Source organism: Hypanus sabinus, chromosome 12, assembly GCF_030144855.1.
Source record: "Hypanus sabinus isolate sHypSab1 chromosome 12, sHypSab1.hap1, whole genome shotgun sequence".
Taxonomy (NCBI): domain Eukaryota; kingdom Metazoa; phylum Chordata; class Chondrichthyes; order Myliobatiformes; family Dasyatidae; genus Hypanus; species Hypanus sabinus.
The window spans coordinates 14076098-14096973 of NC_082717.1; the positions used below are offsets into that span (position 1 = coordinate 14076098).

The 20876-nt window shown below is 46.1% G+C and overlaps 1 protein-coding gene across 6 annotated transcripts in view; it reads right to left on the bottom strand.

Annotated features, from left to right (window-relative positions):
- smyd3 (SET and MYND domain containing 3) overlaps positions 1–20876 on the bottom strand; it is a 990938-nt gene that overhangs the window by 108808 nt on the left and 861254 nt on the right. For all 6 annotated transcript variants that reach the window (XM_059985566.1, XM_059985569.1, XM_059985568.1 and 3 more), the window contains one exon: positions 116–203. In XM_059985566.1, the coding sequence (XP_059841549.1) occupies positions 116–203 (88 nt within the window). The remainder of the gene's footprint in view (positions 1–115; positions 204–20876) is intronic.

Here is a 20876-nt window from a genome sequence, read left to right on the forward strand (position 1 = left end):
TCTGTGCGGAGTTTGCACGTTCTCATTGTGACCGCATACTCTGGTTTCCTCCCACTCACAGACTTTATCCCTCCCTGGAGCCACTGGAGCCCAAGACCAGAACCCATAAGGATACATGCAGCAGCCTGTAATTCTTCCACTTTTGGAATGGTGTCCTTGGCTTGTGTCCAGAAGCGCTCGTCACCAGCCAGCCGATCAGCATCCTGTGCAGAAAAAGAACAAGTCAATCCTTCGATCATTGCGGGGGTCCCCAATCCCCACCCCTGCTCCTGTCATTAAGAGGAGTCTGGTGTTTATCTCTCTCCCTGCCTGCGCACTATTAACAGCAACACAGGATTCAGTCTCAGCACCAACTCTCTCATCAAAATCACGCGAGATTCTGCAGATTAACACACACCAAATGCTGGAGAAGCTCAGCAGGTCAGGCAGCGGCTATAAACAGTTGGCGTTTTGGGCAAAGACTCTTCATCAGGACTGGAAAGGAAGGGGGAAAAAGGTGTGGGAGGAGGGGAAGGAGCACAAGCTGACGGGTGACAGGAGGTTGCACAAGGTGCTTTAGGCAAATGAATAGCTTCGAGGAGGAGGGGTCAATACCCCTGTGGGAGAGCCCGTTTGTTGAAGATGGATTTTGAGCGACTTTCGGGAGTGTGATTTCACGTAGACCGAGGGCCCAGCGCGTGAGTGACAGACAAGTTCAAGATTTGAGCTCCACCATGCACATGTGACTGTTTAAGTATAACGGGTCCTTTTTGCTTTTTTTTCTTTCTTTTAATAACTGTTTGCTTCACTTAACATTCTTAAGTATACTTCTTATTAATTGGATGCTGTGCATGATGCATGATCTGTTATTTCTTACCGATGGGCAATTGGTGGGGGGGGGGGGGTAAATCACACAGCATTCACACAAACCGGGGTTTAGGTGGGCGAGACATGCCAACCTCATGAATTTGGCGGGACCGAAGTCATACACACCTTGGACATATGAAGCCTGGGAAAGGCAGGTTTCTCGCCGTTGTTACGCCCGCGCCCCCTCCTTTTTGAGAATCGCAAGATCGTTATTAAGTCAGGTCAGGAGACCCAGGAAATGAGAGAGAGATGCTTGGAATGTCCTGGCCCCAGCGATACAAAGCTATGGAAAACGGCCATTGTCTCTTGGAGACGGAATTGTGTATTGAGTTCTGTACTTCATGGAAGCCCTCAGGGAATGATCAGAGGGGGTTGGTTGAGGGATTGCATCATCCCGACCTGACTGACATCTGAGACCCTGTGAGTCAGGATAAAAGAGGGTCTGGGGAACAGCCCCTCAGACGCACCAGAAGAAACGCTAGAAATCCTGCACAGCGTAATAGCGACAGCCGGTGGAAAACCCACGTGTGTCCTTTTCCATTTGCCTCGGAATTGGTGAGCCTTACCACGGAAGAACGGCTTTAGCTAAAACAAAGGAGAAACCAGCCCCAACAACTCTCGAAGGATTGACATCATAAAAGGAATGGGCAAGTTTTAAATTCTCTCTCTTGACTCCAACCAAAGGCTGCAGCCTGCATGAACTTGAGTGACTTTTATATTTCCATCGGACAATACATTATCCCCTAGACAACGATAGAGCTATTTCTTAGTGATTATTATTATACCCACGCTTTTAGATTTAGTATCAACGACGTATGTTATCTGTATGTTTGCATTGATATTATTTCTGTGTATTTTTATCAATAAATACTGTTAAAAATAGTACCATCAGACTTCAACGGACCTCTTTATCTTTGCTGGTAAGTGACCCAGTTACGGGGTATGTAACACCGTGGAATCCAGCGGCTGTTAACGAGGGGCTAACAAGCTGCATGTCCAGAGGCACCCGGTAAAAGTGGGGTGAACAAAGATGGACAACCAACCAGTGTGCATAAGACGACAAATTGTGCAAGTAGAAAAAGAGAAACAAAATATTAATTATAAATAAATAAGTAATAAACAATATAGAGAACAGGAGTTGCAGAGTCCTCATAACAGGAGAAGTAGAACCAGTTTAGTGTTGGGGTGTGTGAAGTTATTCATTCTGGTTCAGGAAAGCCTGGTAGATGAGGGGTAATAACTGTTCCTGAACATGTTAGTGCGGGACCTAAGGCTCATGTACCTCCTTCCTAAAGGCAACAGCAAGAAGAAAGCATGGCAGGGGTCCTTAATGATGGATGTCGTTTATTCCTCTCCATAGATGCTCCTCCAACATTTTGTGTGTGTTACTCTGGATTTCTAGCAGCTGCAGCATCTCTCGGGGTTAGATTGTGCAGATGGTGGAATTCTTGAGCAGCACACACAAAATGCTGGAGGAGCTCAGCGGTTTCTATGGAGGGTCAGCTCTTTGAGCTGAGACACTTCATCAGGACTGGAAAGAAAGGCGGAGAATCCACAATAAGAAGGCGAGGGAGGGGAAGGGGTACAAGCTGGCAGGTGGTAGGTGAGGATTTCTGTGGAGAGGAATAAAACACTTGCCATCCAGGAGCATCACACACTTCATCAACAACCACTGCCTGGGATGTCTGTCTCCCATCACCCAGGACGTGCCCTCTTCTCATTAAAATCATCAGCAAGGAGATACAGGAGCCTGAAGGCTCACATTCAATGTTTTAGCTTCCTCCCCTCCACCATCAAATTTCTGAATGGACAATGAACCCATGGATACCCGCCTACACATTGTTCTCCTTCTGCATTACTTATTGATTAATTACAGTCCTTGTTGCAATGTAGTAATGTTTTACGTACTGCACTGTAATGCTGCTGCAAAACGATAAATCTCACAACATGCACTCAGTGGCCACTTTATTAGGTACACCTGCGCAGCAGTTCATTAATGCAAATACCTAATCAGCCAATCATATGGCAGCAACTCAATGCATAGAAGCACGCAGGCATGGTCAAGAGGTTCTGTTGCTGTTGAGACCAAACATCAGAATGGGGAAGAAATGTGATGTTAGTGACTTTGGCTGTGGAATAATTGTTGGTGCCAGACAGGCTGGTCTGTGTATCTCAAGACTGCTGATCTGTTGGGATTTCCACGCATAACAGTCTCTAGAGTAGAGGTGCCCAACTTTTTGAAAGCCACAGACCTCTGCCATTAGCTTGGGAACCCCTGCTCCAGAGTTTACAGAGAGAGGTGTGAGAATATCTGGGGAGCAGCTGTTCTGTGGAGAAAGACACCTCGTTAATGAGAAAACTCGGAGGGGAACAGCCAGACTGGTTCAAGCTGACAGGGAGGTGACAGTAACTCGATTAACCACACGTTACAACAGCGGTGTGCAGAAGAGCATCCCTGAACGCACAACACGTCAAAGCTGGAAGTGGATGGGCTACCACAGCGGAAGACCAGACCGGTTTCCACTCCTGTGGCCACTTTATTAGGTACACTCCTGTATGGCACACGCTGAAAGTATGTCAGTGAGAATTAATCGGATTCTGAAATGAGTGAAGTGATGGCCTTCCCTGCTACAGATGGGAAAAGAACAATAATGGAAGCATTTGATCTTCTTCATCGTTAGCCAATGATGTCAGGTGTAGAGCAATCTGGATGTAAATAGGATCGATTTTGGATGATGTCTTTTAGATGTTGGGAGTGGATGCATGGGCAGAGTATAGGACAGTGCTGTGTGTTTATTATTTCAGTAGATTGGGTGCTGGGGTGGAGGTACATCTCTGCCAAAGGAGGTGTAAGGCACTCCATCCCTCCACGAGCCCGGAAGTCACCCTTGGGAAAAGGTGTAGCACTTGCTTATAGCCTTGATCAGGGCCACGTGAAGCCATGGGAGCAGGCGGTGGACGGTCGTATGAGCGGCTGGTGTATCTCACAACTCCTGGTTATGTGACCACTGATGCCAAGCAGACAATCTCCGAAGAGCAGCAGAAGGCGATGACAACCACTGCTGGGGAAAAATTTGTCAAGAACCATCATAGTCATGGAGAGAGCAAATAGTGTGGAGTGGGTCCTCCCCACAGGAAAAGGCAGACTAAATTCAGATGGAAGACCGTGATCATCCATGTCATATGACATGGCACATAATGATGATGATGATAATGATTTTGGTAATATTGTAAATATATTGTTTGATTAAGCATTCTTTGTTTGGTTAAATAATTAATTACAGGTTATATGTAAAAGTAAGTGAATGGCATACGTTATTATGCGGCCACATCATAAGCATGCACCTGGCTAAAAGTAAAACATGAATCTCCCACCTCTGTGATTTCCTTTCAAACAGTGTTAGTTTTGGAGTTACAGGGAGCCATCAGAACTCCACCCCTCAGTGAAGGACACTGAGGCAAGCAACAAAGAGCCTCAGAGGGAGAAGTCAGAGAAATGGAGGAGTGCACATTAAGAAAATGAAAATGCTAGAAAGATACAGCACAGAAGTAGGCCCTTCAGCCCATCAAGTCTCTGCTATACCATTCTGATGTTAATCCCATTTTGTTTCATTTTCTCCATTTTATCTGCCAGGTTCTGCCAATCGCCTGCACCCTAAAATCGAATCACAGTTTTCTGAAGCCTAACCAGGTATCTTTGAACACATCTCACCCCATCACAGAAGCCAACTGCGGGGACTCTGGATGTGAGAGCAACCAGGGGAACCACATGCCGTCACAGGGAGGACATGTCAACTCCTGACAGATGTCTGCCATGGTTGGGATGGAACCTGGATCCCCATCGCTGTGAGTCATTGGTTCCACCAGCTGCGCCACCGTGCCATGTCGACTCTCTGTCATAGCGTACCCTTCATAGTCACAGGACACTGTGATGTGTTCTGCAGCCAGTGAGGTGCTTCATGAAGAAGAGTTACTGTTGTAAAGTAGAAAGTGTGGCACACACATGGGGACAGTGTCCAGATTTGAAGAAAAGTATTGTCCAGAGTTATGGGGAGAACTTCAAACAAAACCTTGACGTAACTGCCAGAACTGGAGGATACGCATGAGGAGTGAATGATGGCTGTGGGCCTATATGAAGTTTAGGAGAATGAGTGGGGATCTCGTTGAAACCCATCGAACATTGGAAGGCCCAGACAGGGTGGACGTTGAGAGGGTACTTTCTGTAATTCATGTTTCTTTTCTATTATTATGTATTGTATCATACCGCAAAGCAACAAAAAATTTCATGACGTATGCCAGTGAAATGAATTCTGATTCCTGTACTGGGGGAGTTTAGGACCAGAGGGCACAGCCTCAGAATAAAAGGACGCCCTGCAGAACAGGGAGGAGGAGGGATTTCTTTCATCAGAGGGTGGTGAATCTGTGGAATTCATTGCCATAGACAGCTGTGGAGGCAAAATCATTGGGTATATTTAAAGCAGAGTTTGATAGGTTCTTGATTAGTAAGGGCGTCAAAGGGGAGAAGGCAGGAAGTCGGGTTGAGAGGGATAATAAATCATCCATGAGGGAATGATTGAACAGACTCGATGGGATGAATGGTCTAACTCTGCTCCTTGCTTTATGGTCTTGCCTTGTGTGTAAAGGTGTTCCCCTGCTCATTAGCATTAATTACATATTGCAGTACACATTATGGGCTGCTTTGGACATTTCTTTTCACTGGAATGAAATAGAATCAGGCATCTGGAGGACAGTATACAGCTGTTAATATGTTCTCCCAAAACCTGTTACTCCAAGGCACTGAAAAAGCTGCACTTGAGCTTAAATAAATGTTCCCCGTCCTCCACAAGGATCATAACTTCTAGATACATTTTAGTCCTCACTCTCTATCTGCTAAATGCTCACACACGTGCTCCCAGTTAACCGGTTTGCTTTTGATGTAGTCTGCAGTCACCCTGCCAAGATGCTTCCCCCCACACCCCTGCAATCAACATCTCTAATCAAAGATGGCTTTGATTAGAATCCAGTCAGAGAGCCTTTTCGCCCCCTGATTCTTGGCACTGTTACTTCTACTTGGGAGCTTTGGGCCTCGGGTCCAGCAGTGGGGGGCGGGTGAAATGAAGTCTGGTTCTAGCCGTAAGTCACCCTGGCTCTGGCCACTGCTGGACAGCTTCCGGGCAGCCATGGGCTTTGAGGAACGTGGTTTTTATTTGCTTATTACTATCACATGTACCAAGGTACAGTAAAAAGTTAGACTTGCATATGGTTCGTACAGATCAGATCATTACACAGTGCACTGAGACAGAATAAGGTTGAACAATAACGATGCAGAATAAATTGCAACAGCAACACACACAAATGTTGGAGGAACTCAGCAGGTCAGGCAGCATCGAAGGAAATGAAGAAACAGTCAACGATTCAGGCCGGGACCTTTCTTCAGGACTGAGAAGGAAAGGGGTTAAAAAGGTTGGGGGGGGGGGAGAAGGAGAATAGCTAAAAGGTGACAGGTGAAGATAGGTGGGTGGGTAAGGTAGAGGTCAGTGTGCCGCACTACAACTGCACCCCCCCTTTGCGGGTTTGATGGTAAGGTTGGGATTGGTGCAGAGAGAGTGGAGGGCAGTGCGCTCAAAGTGAGTGAGGTTGGAGGAGAGAGAGGAGTGCTGCAGTTGAGGTGGTTGATGTCTCATCGGCAATTCACGATGAAAAGACCCAGAGGGGGATGCCCAAGAAAAGGAGGAGAGTTCAAGACGGGAGAAGGGGTCATCAACAAGGGGTGTCGAAACCTTATCAAAGAAATGAAGACAGGGGCGAAGGAAGAAGAACTCAGTGTCATGGTGGGCGAGGAAATCACTGAGGTGCTGGCAAAGAGGGACAAGGTAAGGCCCTTACTGAGGACAAAACATTCTGCCTGAGAGAGGGGAAGATCAGAGGGAATAGTGAAGGCATGGGAAGGATTAGAGCTGGGATCAGAGGGGGGAAGAGAGCTGGTGGTCTCAGAGGAGAGAGGAGGGTCGGGGAGGTCAGGGCAGGTGGGCTGGGAGGAAGATGGGAGTCTGAGAACCCAAGAGCTGATGGAGGGGCCTGAGAGACACATGGTTGCAGAGTGATGGTGAGGGAAGGGGAGACTGGGGGTCCAGAGGTAGCATGTAAAGTCTCGGCCTGGCGGTGCAGGCGGTCAAGGTCCAGGCTGGAGCCAGAGATAGAGGCTGCACAATTAGCTGTCTGAAGGTGTCTGGGATTATAGAGACTGGCATTGACAACAGTGAGATCTGGAGTCTGGATTTGCTTGGGATCATTGGAACTGGTGTTAGTGATAATAGTGTCACTGGTCTGGAGGTCCACGGGCCAGGGACGGAGTCAGAGAGATCTATAATCTTGGGACGCCTGATGGAATTGAGGTGCAAGCAGGAGGCAGCAAGGTTCGTAACCTGGTGGTGTCCAGGACCATCAGAGTTGGAGATGGCAGGATCTGCAATCTAGAGTTAGCTTGACCTCAGTGGTTGGGAAGATGTTGGAGTCCATTATCAAGGAAGAGGTTTTGGGGCACTTGTAGGCACATGATAAAATAGGCCAAAGTCAGCATGGTTTCCTTAGGAGGAAATCTTGTCTGACAAACCTGTTTGAAGTCTTTGAGGGAAGACAAAGGAGTCAGTGGATGTTGTTTATTTGGCTTTTCAGAAGGCCTTTGACATGGTGTCGCTTGTGAGGCTGCTTTACAAGCTAAGAGCCCATGTTATTATAGAAAAGATACTAGCATGGATAGAAGATTAACTGAATGGCAGAGGCAAAGACCAGGAATAAATGGGACCTTTTCTGGTTGGCTGCCAGTGACAAGTGGTGTCCCACAGGTTATTGGGAAGACTTATTTCCACTTTATATGTGAATGATTTGGATGGTGGCTCTGTGGCCAAGTTTGCAGATGATACAAAGATAGGTGGAAGGGTAGATAATATTGAGGAAGCAAGAAATCTGCAGAAGGATCTAGACCGATTAGGAGAATGGGCAAAGGTGTGGCAGATGGAATACAGTATCAGGAAGTGTATGGAATGCACTTTTCTAAATGGAATAAAGGCACAGACCATTTTCTAAATGGAGAGAAAATTCAAAAATATCAGGTGCAAAGGATCTTGGGCATCCTTGTGCAGGATTTCTTAAAGATTAACTTGCAGGATGAGTTAGTGGTAAGGAAGGTAAATGCAATGTTAACAATTATTTCGAGAGGACTGGAAGGTAAGAGCAAGGTTATGCTGAGGCTTTATAAGGCATTGGTGTAGTCCACACTTGGAGTATCGTGAGCAGTTTGGGCCCCTTATCTGAGAAGAAGATGTGCTGACATTGGAGAGGATATGGAGGAGGTTCACAAGAATTATTCTGGGAATAAAAGGGTTAATGTATGAGGGGCGTTTGCTCGCTCTGGGCCTGTATTAGCTGAAGTTTAGAAGAATGAGGGGGATCTCGTTGGAACCTATCAAATATTGAATGGTTTGGACAGAGTGGATATGGGGAGGATGTCTCCTATAGAGGGGAAGTCTAGGACTGGAGGACACAGCTTCAGAATAGAGGGACATCCATTTAGAACAGGGTTGAGGAGGAATTTCTTTAGTCAGAAGGTAATGAATCTGTGGAATTCATTGCCACAAGCAGCTGTGGAGGCCAAGTCATTGAATACATTTACAGCAGAGGTTGACAGGTTCTTGAATATTCAGGGCAACAAAATTGTGGGGAGAAGGCAGGAGAATGGGGTTGAGAGCAATAATAACTCAGCCATGATGGAATGGTGGTCATCGACGACAGGCAATTCAAAGAACTTCTAGTGGGGCAGAAGAGAATCACGTGGAAGGCATTCAAGGATGTTGTTGAAATTTTTCTTGGCAACTGCAGAGCACCAAACTATGTACAGCTGGTTGGCAGCATGCTTCAAGCACACAAAACCATGGAATGCAACATGCCACTAAAGATTCATTTTCTGCATTCCCATTGAGATTTCTTCCCTGCCCATCTCGGCGCTGTCAGTGACCAGCTCGGAGAAAGGTTTCACCAGGACATTGAGGTCATGGGGAAACAGTGTCAGGGCAAATGGAATCCATCAATGCTGGCTGAGTAATGTTGTTCACTTAAGTGAGAAGCCTCAGACACAGAGTACAAATGAAAATCAATCACAAAACATTTTTAGCTTAGTTGAACTATGGCAAAGCATCAGCACCATTATGCAATTCAACACATTATACTGTAATCAATATAAGTTAATTTCTCCAAATTCCTACATAATACAAGCAGTCTGAAATTATATTTGTGTTCAGGTTCAAGCATTCCATCATAAATAAAAAATCAGAGGAACCAAGACTTTTGAAAAAAATTGTTGTCCAGTACAATCAGTCAACAACTGATATCAACAGACCACGTGAACATGGGATGGGAGGCTAATTTGTTTTTCTCTGTAATCCCGATGTTCCATGATATTCAATACCTAGAGCAATTCCTGGGAGAGGGACCAGCAAGTGCGATGAACTGGCCAAGAACAAAAGCTTTATCTTCTCATTCTAAAAGGGTTATCGCTCAGTCCTTTAGTCACATTTAGAACGAGAGAGAGAATAAAGAATTGCAGCTTAGAAAAGTGAGGTATTTCCCAAAGAAACTTTCTTTCCACTGATTAATCGGTGTTTTATTTACTCTTTGGGGAGATTTTGTGTCTGTGACTGTTGTGGGAGAGGGGAGGTGCACAGTGCATGGGGCAGGCTTGGGGAAAGCCTCTTCCTCCTCTGTCAGGGCAGCAAAGAATGTCATTGCCAAAATACTGGAGGAACTCGGCAAATCTGGCAATATCAATGAAGGGGAATAAATAGTCATCATTTCCGGCCAAGACCCTTAATCAGGAATGGAAAGGAAGGGGGTTTAAGCCAGAATAAGAATGGGGGGAGGGAGGGAGGGAGGGAAAGAGTAATGGCAGGCGGATGATAGGTGAGATCAGGGGAGAAGGGAGATGGGTGGATGGGTGGGGTTATGAAGAAAGAAGCTGGGAGCAGGTAGGAGGAAGAGGTAAAAGGGCAGAAGAAGAAGGAATCTAATTGGAGAGGACAGTGGACCATGGAAGAAAGGCAAAAAGGAAGTTAACCAGAGGGAGGTGATGGTCAGGTGAGGAGAGGAGAAAGGGGTTAAAGGGTAACAAGAATGGGGAATGGAAAAGGCAAGAAAGAGGAACAAGGGGGAAATGATCACGATTTGGAGAAATCAGTGTTCATGTCATAAGGCTGGATGCAATCCAGATGGAATATGAGGTGTTGCTCCTCCAGCCTGAGTTTGGTCTCATCTAAGCAGTAGAGAAAGCCTTGGACAGACATGTTAGAATGGGAATGGGAAGTTGACTAGAAATGGGTAGCCACTGGGAAATCCTGCCTTTTGAATCAAAGTCTTTGGAGAGCTGTGGTTCACCAAGACACCTACAACTGGACTTCAACTGTTTTGTTATTGGTGCAATGTTCCAACCTCATGCAATGTACAGACCTCTCACCATCAGATACCCTTTGAAAGTCAGCACATTAAATACAAAAATACCTTTGGCGCAGACGTTTCAAAGGAGTCTTATGAATGAATTCAGAAAGCTGCCTTCCATTGGGAATAAGTTCACTACTTTTTGATTAGAATTATGAAGGTACTTTGTCAACCAAAAGCAAATTATCATCAACAATAACATTCCAAATCCTGGAAAAGCAGACTCAAGGAAAAATTGAGAACATTAGGCACCAGCACAGTACATTGCAGTGGTTACATTGCTCTAGGCCTGTACTTCTGGAGTTTAGAAGAATGAGGGGAGATCACAGAAAAACGCATCAAATATTGAAAGGCGAAGATAGATTGGACGTGGAGAGGGTGTTTCCTACAGTAGGACCGGGGGCACAGCCACCGAATAGAGAGAACTCCATTTCGGACAGAGATAAGAAGGAATTTCTTTAGCCAGAGGGTGGTGAATCTGCTGTATTCATTGCCACAGACAGTGGTGGAGGCCAAGTCATTGAATGTATTTAAATCAGAAGTTGAAGGCTCTTTAGTAGGAGTGTCAAAGACTATAAGGAGAACCAGAACAATGGGGTTGAGGGGGACAATAAATCAGTTATGATAAAATGATAGAGGAGATTTGACAGGCTGAATGGCCTAATTCTGCTCCTTTGTCTTGCGGTCTAATAATGTAACAAGTCTGTGCAACTCGTAAGTAATGCACAGTTACTGGTGACCAGAGTGCTGTTTTGACATGGAGAAATACCCAGGGCCCTGTCCCTTACTGACATCCAGACTTAGCTCTGATAAACTTGCATCCACTTCTTCTTCATTAAGGCATAAAAATGCAGAAAATAGAAAGAGCTGGCCATTTGGCCCTTTAAGCCTATTCTGCCATTTGGTGCTACATTCCCACTCTCTCATCACTTCCCCGATACCCTTTGTGTCTAGAGCTTTAGAAAGTCAGACCGCCAACTCTTTGACCAAGGTTTTAGACCCTCATTCTCGTACAAGTTCAATTGCAACTGTCATTCAGCCGTACACATGAATACAGCCAAATGAAACAGCATTCCTCCAGGGCCAAGGTGCTAAACACAGTGCTACATACAGTCACACACAGCACATTGACATATAATAATGATAGCACATATAGTCACAAAAAATTATATTAGTCTATTTCCCTGAGTGTCATGACCTGCAGATTGATGGTGCATGGGATGTTGGCCTGGAGCCATGTTTCTACAAGAACAGTTCATCTTGCACTAGTGCAGCCGCAGACGAATGAAATTCAGTTTGTCTTCCACTGAGTGAATACTAATACACCAACAGGAGGTGCTGGCTCCCAACTTAGCATGGACTCCAGCGTGCCCACTGCACCTCTGCTCGCTCCCACTCGGCCACTGGTGCCTCCTCCCCTGGATGGCAGCAATTGGTGATGCCATGGCATTAGTGTCACATCCACATAATGACCAAGGACGCACAGCTACCCTGCCGCCGGTCTCTCTACAATGAACCAGACAGTTGGCTGATTTTTCGCCTCTGAATGACCTTTCCTTCACACCGTGTTGCCGTGACTCACGGCTGCTTCGGAGTCACAAGATTATGGCTTTGAATTTCCCTCCAGATTCTTGAGGACAAACTTTCGGCTGACTCTGGAACGAACAACTGAGAGAACGCTGCTGCAGGTAAGAATCTCGCTTCATACACCTACTTGTGCATATGACAATAAACTCGGCTTTGATGGTGCTGCCTTTCAAGCGAGAAGTTAAACCTGGGGAACACCTGTCTGCTGAGGTGTTGATGGCCTTATTTCAATGAATGTCTGGAGAATTATTCCTCCTGCCTCCACCATACCTCATCAGCCAACATCAACAGAATGCTTTCTTGTCATCACTGTCACACTGCAGGGTGCTAGGCTTTCGTACACAATTCGGCTGCCGCAGTTCCTGCATTGAAACCTGCCTCTTCGCCTTAAAGTGGAAGGAGATCACAGTGTGTTCTGAGAAAACTAGCTGTCAGTTATCCAAGATGTGGGAAGCCAGCAAATCCAAAACACTTTTGGAGACAGAGAATTGATAAATTGGTGAGGTCGTGAACACTTGAAGTTGTGAAGTGTGTGTGCTTTTTGTTTGTATGTGCAAATGTATGCAATTACCTGCACACACGCATGTACCTTGGTGGGCATGAGGATGTGAGAACATGTGTGTGTGTGTGCGTGTGCGTACATTTGTGCGCACTGGTACACCTATCTGTGTTCCTGCAACTGTTGTTTGTATGCATGTACTTTGGTGTGCCTAAGCACGAGTATGTGTGTGTACACGTGTGTATAGAAGTGTATGTGTTTGCATTTTACATATCATAAAATTATACAGCATGGAAACAGGTCCTTCAGCCACCTGGTCCATCCAGCCAAAATACCCATCAAAACGAGTACCATTTGCCAGCAAGTATGTGTGTTTATGTGTCTATAGATTACTTATATTTTTTAGTTTTTATTTATTTTGAGATACAGGCTCTTCCGACCCAACGAGACCATGCTGTCCAATTACACCCATGGAACCACTTAACCACAGTGGCGTAGTGGTTACCACAACACTTTACAATACAGGTGACAGGCGACCCAGGTTCAATTTCCGCCACTGCCTGCAAGGAGTTTAACGTACACCCCTTGACTATGTGGCTTTCCCCCGGGTGTTCCGGTTTCCTCCCACAGTCCAAAGCCGTGCCAGTTGGTAAGTCAATCGGTCATTGTAAATTGTCCCGTGATTCGGCTGGGGGATTGCTGGGTAACGCTACTTGAAGGGCTGAAACGGCCTATTCCATGCTGTATCTCAATAAATCTACCTACCCATATGACTTTAGGATGTGGGAGGAAACCAGAGCATGCGGAGGAAATCTACACAATCACGGGGAAAATGTACAAAGTCCTAACAGATAATGGCAGAGTTGAACCCCAATCTTAAAGCTGGTACTGTAATAGCGTTATGCTAACTGCTAGACTACCGTGCCTCTGTTCTACTCCAAGGTCAGGGAAGTCCAGAAGAGCATTCAGTACCCGAATCCTTTGTTCTGTATTCAGTGAGCTCATGTGGACACCCCTGACAAGTGCCCACGGCTGGCTTCTGTCACCATCACTCACCCCGACACAGAACTGCCTCACAACGTAAGGGGTCACTGTCAAGGACTCGACAGCTCATACTCTCAGTATTGTTTAATCATTTGTTTGTTTTTTGTATTTGCACAGTTTGCCTTATTTTACATATTGGATGCTTGTCAGTCTCTGTGTGTAGTCTTTATAGAATCATAGAGTCGTGGAAAAGTATAGCAGGGAAACAGGACCTTTGCCCCGTCTAGTCCATACTGAAACATTTAAATTACCAAGTCTATGCCTCTACCATCCACGTACCTATCCAAACTTCTCTTAAATGTTGAAATTGAGCATGCATTTCAACATTTGAGAACAAATGCCTGCAAGAAAATGTGATCTATATGGTGATATATATGTAATTTTATAATAAATTTACTTTGAACTTAGAATCCATCTGTGCAATTTAACCCTGAAGTGCTTTGGGATGTTCTGGAAGGCACTGCATAATGCAATTGCCTCTTTACTAAACTTTCGGTCTGCTTTGACAACAGGATACCTGGAAGGCACTGGACCATGATGAGTGGGGTTGCTGCAAAGAATCTTCCCCTTTGTGAAAAGAGCCGGCAGAAGATCAGAAGACGAGAGTCAATGGCATCAAGTTCTCTGTCAGTTCCCTGTCACTCTCGAAGGGCTGAGGACAAACATGCCGCCCGCCGGGGGCTGCCCTCCCTCGTGCCTCTGGCCTTCTCCGTTGACCTGCTGCCACCCGCAGAGCAGGAACACGCTGAGCTTGTTCGCACTGTTCGCAGATGTAGCGTTAGGAAAGGTGTCGAGGCACACGCATCGGTGACTTCACCCGCTGAGGCGCTGGGTTGCTCGCATGTGGTTTTCAGCTCCTCTCTCACATCACTTGCCTGTTGGGAGAATAAACAAGGCCCAGCCCCTGATGGTCAGCAAATGCCCGAGGAGCTCAGCAGGTCGGGCAGCATCCAGTGTTTTCTTTCACTGTTCCCCAAGGGAAGCTGTGCGGGCAGCAACGTCTTCCAATTTAACTCCATGTTAGAGAATAGACTGTGGGGTACAAAGTGCAGTAACGGGTTCAAAGTTCAAAGTAAATTTATTATCAAAGTACATGTATGTCACCATATACTACCCTGAGATTCATTTTAGAAACATAGAAACATAGAAAATCTACAGCACAATACAGGCCCTTCGGCCCACAAAGCTATGCTGAACATGTCCCTACCTTAGAACTACCTAGGCTTTACCCATTGCCCTCTATTTTTCTAAGCTCCATGTAGCCATCCAGGAGTCTCTTAAAAGACCCTATTGTTTCCACCTCCACCACCGCCACCAGCAGCCCATTCAATTCCATTTTCTTGTGGGCATTCACAGTAGATACAAAAAAACACAATAGAGTCAATGAAAGGCCATACCCAACAGGGCAGACAATGACCATTGTTCAAATGAGATAAATTGTGCAAATACAAAAAGAAAAAGAAAATAATAATAATAATAAGTAATGAATGATATTGAGAGCATGAGTAGTAGCATCCTTGAGAGTGAGTCCATAAAGTGTGGAATTGGTTCAGTGTTGGGGTGTGTGACGTTCTGGTTCAGGAGCCCAGTGGCTGAGGGGTTGTTCCTGTTCCTGAACCTGGTGGTGTGATCCTGAGGCTCCTGTACCTTCTTCCTGCTGGCAGCAGTGAGAAGAGTGCATGGCCTGGGTGGTGAGGGTCCCTGATTATGGATGCTGCTTTCCTGTGACAATGTTCTTAGATGTGCTCAATGGTGGGGGTGGGGGGGGGGGCTCTACTTGTGACAGATTGGGCCGTATCCACTATATCAACTACTTTCTGTAGGATTTTCCATTGAAGGGCATTTGTGTTTCCACACCAGGCTGTGTTGCACTAAGTCCCTGCTTCTGCATTCTTTCATTGTCATCCACAAAGTCATTCTTTCACTGTACAGGATAATTTTATGTATCATTTATACTCTGCTTGCTGTCTGCACACACATCTTTCATCGTACCTGCTCGTCCTTCTGGGTGCATAACAGCTTGGTACGGCATCTGCTCTGCCCATGAAACTGCGGAGCGTTGTGCCACAGGTCGGCACGTCACGGAAACCAGTCACCCCTCCATGGACTTTCTGCCGTCTCAGTAAAACAATCAGCATAAGCAAAGACCCCTCTCGTCCCGGACATTCTCTCTGCTCCCCCTCCCATCGGGCAGAAGATAGAAAGCTCGAAAGCACGTGCCTCCAGGCCCAAGGACTGCGTCTATCCCCCTGTCACAAGACTATTGAGTAGACCCCCTAAATGTTAAATGGATTCTTGACCTCACACTCTGACTTGTACCTAATGGTTCGCCTGTGCTGCACTTTCTCCATTAATGTAATACTTTCTTTCGCATTCGATTGTTTTGCATTTCCCTTGTACTAATGTCATGAAAGGAAGCATACTGACGGCATGCAAAACAAAGTTTTTCATGGTATCCCAGTATGTGTGACAGTAATAATTAGATGACAATAAATACAAGTTCACACACACACACACCCCCCCCCCCCCCCGCTATCTGTGTAAGGAGTTTGTACATTCTCCCTGTGGCTGCGTGGGTTTCCTCCAGATGCTCTGGTTTCCTCCCACACTCCAAAGAGCTGTGGGTCAGTAGGTTGATTGGGTGTAATTGGACAGCGTGGGCTCATTGGGCCAGAAGGGCCCGATGTTGTGCTGTATCTCTAAGTAAAAAAAAAACATAAAAATGAGCTGATGCACATGTGGCACACACTTCATTACTTCAAACACAGCCAACCTCACCATGCTTCAGCTCAGTCTTCAGCAGAGCTGACTTCTCACAGCCTGGATTACTAACAGCCAAGCTTTCTCAGAACACACAGACATCCCTTTCCTCTTTAAGCCAATGAGGCAGGTCTCACAGGGAGCAGATGCTTAAAAATTAATCCGCAGCCCACATTGCTGACAGTAAACTTTATACATCCTGTCAGGGAGCAGATCAATCACTAAAAATGATTACATTCAGAGGTTTAAAATTCCAAATATGTACTTTGCTGAACTTCTTTTGCCTGAATATCCTTCACTGCGAAATGAAGAATGGAAGCAACAAATCATCTTGCACTTTAGCATGCTTCTCCGGCGGTTTTCCCGGCCTCTCTGTGGGAGGCCTTCACTCTTGACTGGGCGATGGTTCCACAGCCAAAGTGCTTGCTCTTTGCTTCCTCATTCCTCACGCACTGGGCAGGAACAGGCCTACGTACGGCTTGTCCACACAGGGGTGGGTGGTGGTTGGTCATAAAACCATAATACAAAAGGAGCAGAATTAGGCCCTTCAGCCCATTGAGTCTGGTCTGTTCTTCAATCACGGCTGATTTATTATTCCTCTCAATGTCGTTCTCTCGACCTCTCCCTATAACCTTTGACGCCCTCACTAATCAAGAATCTATCAACTTTGGCTTTAAATATACCCTGTGACTTGCCCTGCACAACCATCTGTAACAATGTACGTGCAAACACACACAGGTCTTTTCCTCACCTGTACAGCGCTGTCGAGAGCTAATGGTATTTTGAAGCACAGAAACAGGCCACTGGACAATGAAAACATCTAAATTCAAATTTCAAAGTACATGTATGTATGTCACTATATACAACTCTGAGATTCAATTTTTGTGGGAATACTCAATAAATCTATAGAATAATAACAATAACAGAATCAATGACAGATTGCCCAACTAGGGCATTCAACCAGAGTGCAGAAGATGACAAACTGTGCAAATACAAAAAGAAGATATATTAATAATAAATAAATAAATGAACAATAATTATCAAGAACGTGAGATGAAGAATCCTTGAAAGTGAGACCATTGGTTGTGGTGAGGCAAGTGAAGCTCAAAGGTTCATTTATTATCGAAATTCTGAAATTCTTCTTCTCCAGGTGGCCATGAAACCAAGAAAGCAAAGAACAGCGGCACTATCGTCAACCCCTAATCCCCACTCCCCGCACAAAAATTTTTTTAAAAAACGGAACAGGCTCATCAACCCCAAATCCCCCTCCACCACACAAAAAAACCTGAGAAAGATCAGGTAAAGAACACAGAATATAAAAAAACTATAAGATTGAGGGAAAAATCTATAGTCCAAGTCCATATCCAAAATGCAGAAAACCTGGGCAACATTCTCCAGGCAGACGGCCCGCGCTCAACTTCTGCATTCACCTCAATGTTTAAAACTCCCTTGTCGCTTTTATTGGCATGCAAGGGAAGTTTTAATCGGTGAAATGGAGTAAACATCGGCTTGCGCCTCGGCCTGCAGCCTGCCCACCATGAGGTTCAAACACGCTGCCTCTGTCTCCCGGAATCCTCTCAGAGACGGCAGAGCACCGAAACCCCCAAACAATCTCCAAACTTCCGCATTCGCCTCGGTTACAATCTCCCTCGTTACTCTAATCAGCAAACAACAAAAGCTTTAAAAGGCATAATTAAATTGAATATTGGCTCACTTTGATGTTCTGCACACTACCTCTGCCTCCCGGAATCCTCTCGAAGACTGCAGAGAGCTGGAACACCCAAACGATCGCCAAACAGCAAATCATAGGCTCTGACATTTGGGGAATCACTTCCAAGACAACAACAGACAGGCAGACATACTTTATAAACCCCAAGGGGTAATTGTAAAAGACATAAAAGAAGTTAAATATATGGTTTCATGATCTACCCAGAAGATGTCGACGGAAGGCGCATTATACACAAGCGCCACCTGGACCGAAGTAATCCGCATTGGTTGAAGAGCCTGATGGCTGAGGGGTATTAGCTGTTCCTTCATCCATGAGATTGCTTTCCAGAGATCGTATCTGGACCTCTTGGAACTTTCTTAGTCACCAGACTTGAATGCCTCTGAAGTGGCTCTCAGCAGAGTTTGGATCACAAGGTGCTTCTGCTTGGGGACGTCTCCGGGGACAGACTTGCCTACAATTGTATTAATAAAGTCAACTTTTCGTGTATATATCTAAATCCCTTGATGGGTCCTTGAACACAGCCCAGTCCACTGACTCGAAGCAATCCCGAAGCTGATCCCCTTGCCTCCCACCTTTTTATTGTCCTCGTCTCTGGAGCTTCAGCCTGTATGCATCTGTACTCCATTTGACTCACTTCCCACCCTACTCCATCTCATCCTATCAGCATGCTCAGACTAGTCATGTCCTTGATACATCACTCTTGTTCACAGGGGATTTTATCCTCTGTCCTTTACTGCTGAAGCTTGCCACGCTGTCTTAACTCGTGTCATGTTACAACTTCCACTGGCTGACTTAATATTAACACTGAGGGGTTCCTTAAGGTTGTCATAGCTGGGGTGGAGGTAAGCTCCCACTACCTGTTGGTGGGTTGTCCATTGTGTCCAACGGTGACAGGAGTTTTCAAAGTGGAAAAGCCATTGCCCTGGGGCAGGTCTATTCTCTCAACCTCAGAGGTCTAGGTCCCATGGTATGAACAAGCTCCACCAACTGGAGTCTTCCTTGGCTGCAGTGGATGACCATGGCATCTTCCATGCCTTGTCATGCTCTTCGCTCTCCACTACCTATTAAATGCTCCCAATGGCGTGTGTCTGGGCGAGGCTGTCTGATGTTGAAAAACCTGAAACACCCAATAAGCCCAGGTTACATCACTGGCGATGTGTCCTAGCACATCCTAAGATGTACCTCAGCATTAAGTAGATGCAAATAAGAGCTTTTCCCTGTACCTCATTACATGTTACAATAATCAACCAATCTTCCACGTGAATGAAAACATTTTCCATATTAACTTCTCTCATAACATAAAAGTTTTCGATCAGTCCCTTACATTTGCTGATCCACAGTGTTTAATTAGTCTCTCCCCACTAATCTCCCTCCCTGCAAGTGGCCAAAGTGCTACACCTGCCCATTCACCTCCTCCCTCACCTCCATTCAGGGCCACGAACAGTCCTTCCAGGTGATGCGACACTTCACCTGCGAATCTGCTGGGGTGTCCGGTGCTCCTGACGCGGCCTCCTCTGCATTGGTGAGAGCAGTCGTAAATTGGGAGACCGCTTCATCGAGAACCTCCGTGCCACCCACCAAAATGGCACCAATGGCTGCCTCCTTGAGTTCATCTGTAGAAGCAGCCTAAATTCCTCTTTTAATGTCTTGTTTTTCCCTTTTCAAGGTGGCTGGGGCTTTTTCGAAGCCCCTGATCCTCGACGTCACTCAAAATGCAGTTTTTCCACGGTGATGAGTTCCTGTTCTTGGAGCTCACCGACCAACCAACCGGCTGTTTTCCAACACTCTCCAGGCGCGGGGTGCGGCTCTGCATGGCCCTGTGGATAACCAATTCCAGGCTGGAGTTGCCGACCGAGCTGTTGCAAGAGGAGAAGCATCAAGGTTTCACTGTGGCACATGTGTGGACGGAGGTCTCTGTGGACGAGCAGTCGTACACTCTCTCTCTCTTTGATGGTGGGGAGAGTTTGCTGCTGATTTCCGAGTCAGAGAAGCTCAGAATAAAACGTGACGCAGCAAACTGTAACACCATAACAGAGACTGCTAAACTTCCCTTTCGCTGTGAAATGGGTGACAGCTCTCTGTCTCTGAGAGAGCCTGCGGCATGTCAGTCTGTTGGGTAAACAATAGTTTTGGTTGGACTGCAGATCATGGCCTCTCTTCGGGGACTTTGCAATTGCTTGCTTGGTGGGTGGTGGGTGCTGATGCTTTCTGCAGGAATGGGTCGGGGAGGGGGCAGGTTGATGGTTTGCTGCTGCTTGTGCATGGGAGGGGGAGAGGGGGCTTTGGGGCTCTAACATTTTTCTGACATTCATTCTTTTCAGGATCTTCTGTTTTTCGCAGATGTCTGTGAAGAGTAAGAATTTCAGGTTGTATATTGTATACATTCTCTGATAAAAAAAATGGAACCATTGGAAATCTAAAAGCAGAATTTTCCAGTGGCCAAACGTATTAATTTCAATTCCCATTCCTATTCCGACATGCTGGTCCATGGTCTCCTCTTGTGCCAAGATGAGGCCACCCTCATGGGTGAAGGAGCAACACCTTATATTCTGTCTGGGTAGCTTCCAACCTGATGGCATGAATATAGAAACATAGAAACGTGCAATAATAGGTGCAGGAGTAGGCCATTCGGCCCTTTGAGCCTGCACCGCCATTCAGTATGATCATGACTGATCATGCAACTCAGAACCCTGTACTTGCTTTCTCAATAAAAAGTTTTTTCCCTCCCCACTCTGGCCTTTTACCTCTCCTCACCTGCCTATCACTTCCCCTTTGGGTCCCCTCCTCCATCCCTTTCTTGTATTGTCCACTGTCCTCTCCTATCAGATTCCTTTACCCTACCAACCCACTTGGCTTCACCTTTCACCTTCCACCTAGCCTCCTTCCCCTCCCCCCACCATATTATCCTGGTGTCTTCCCCTCTTC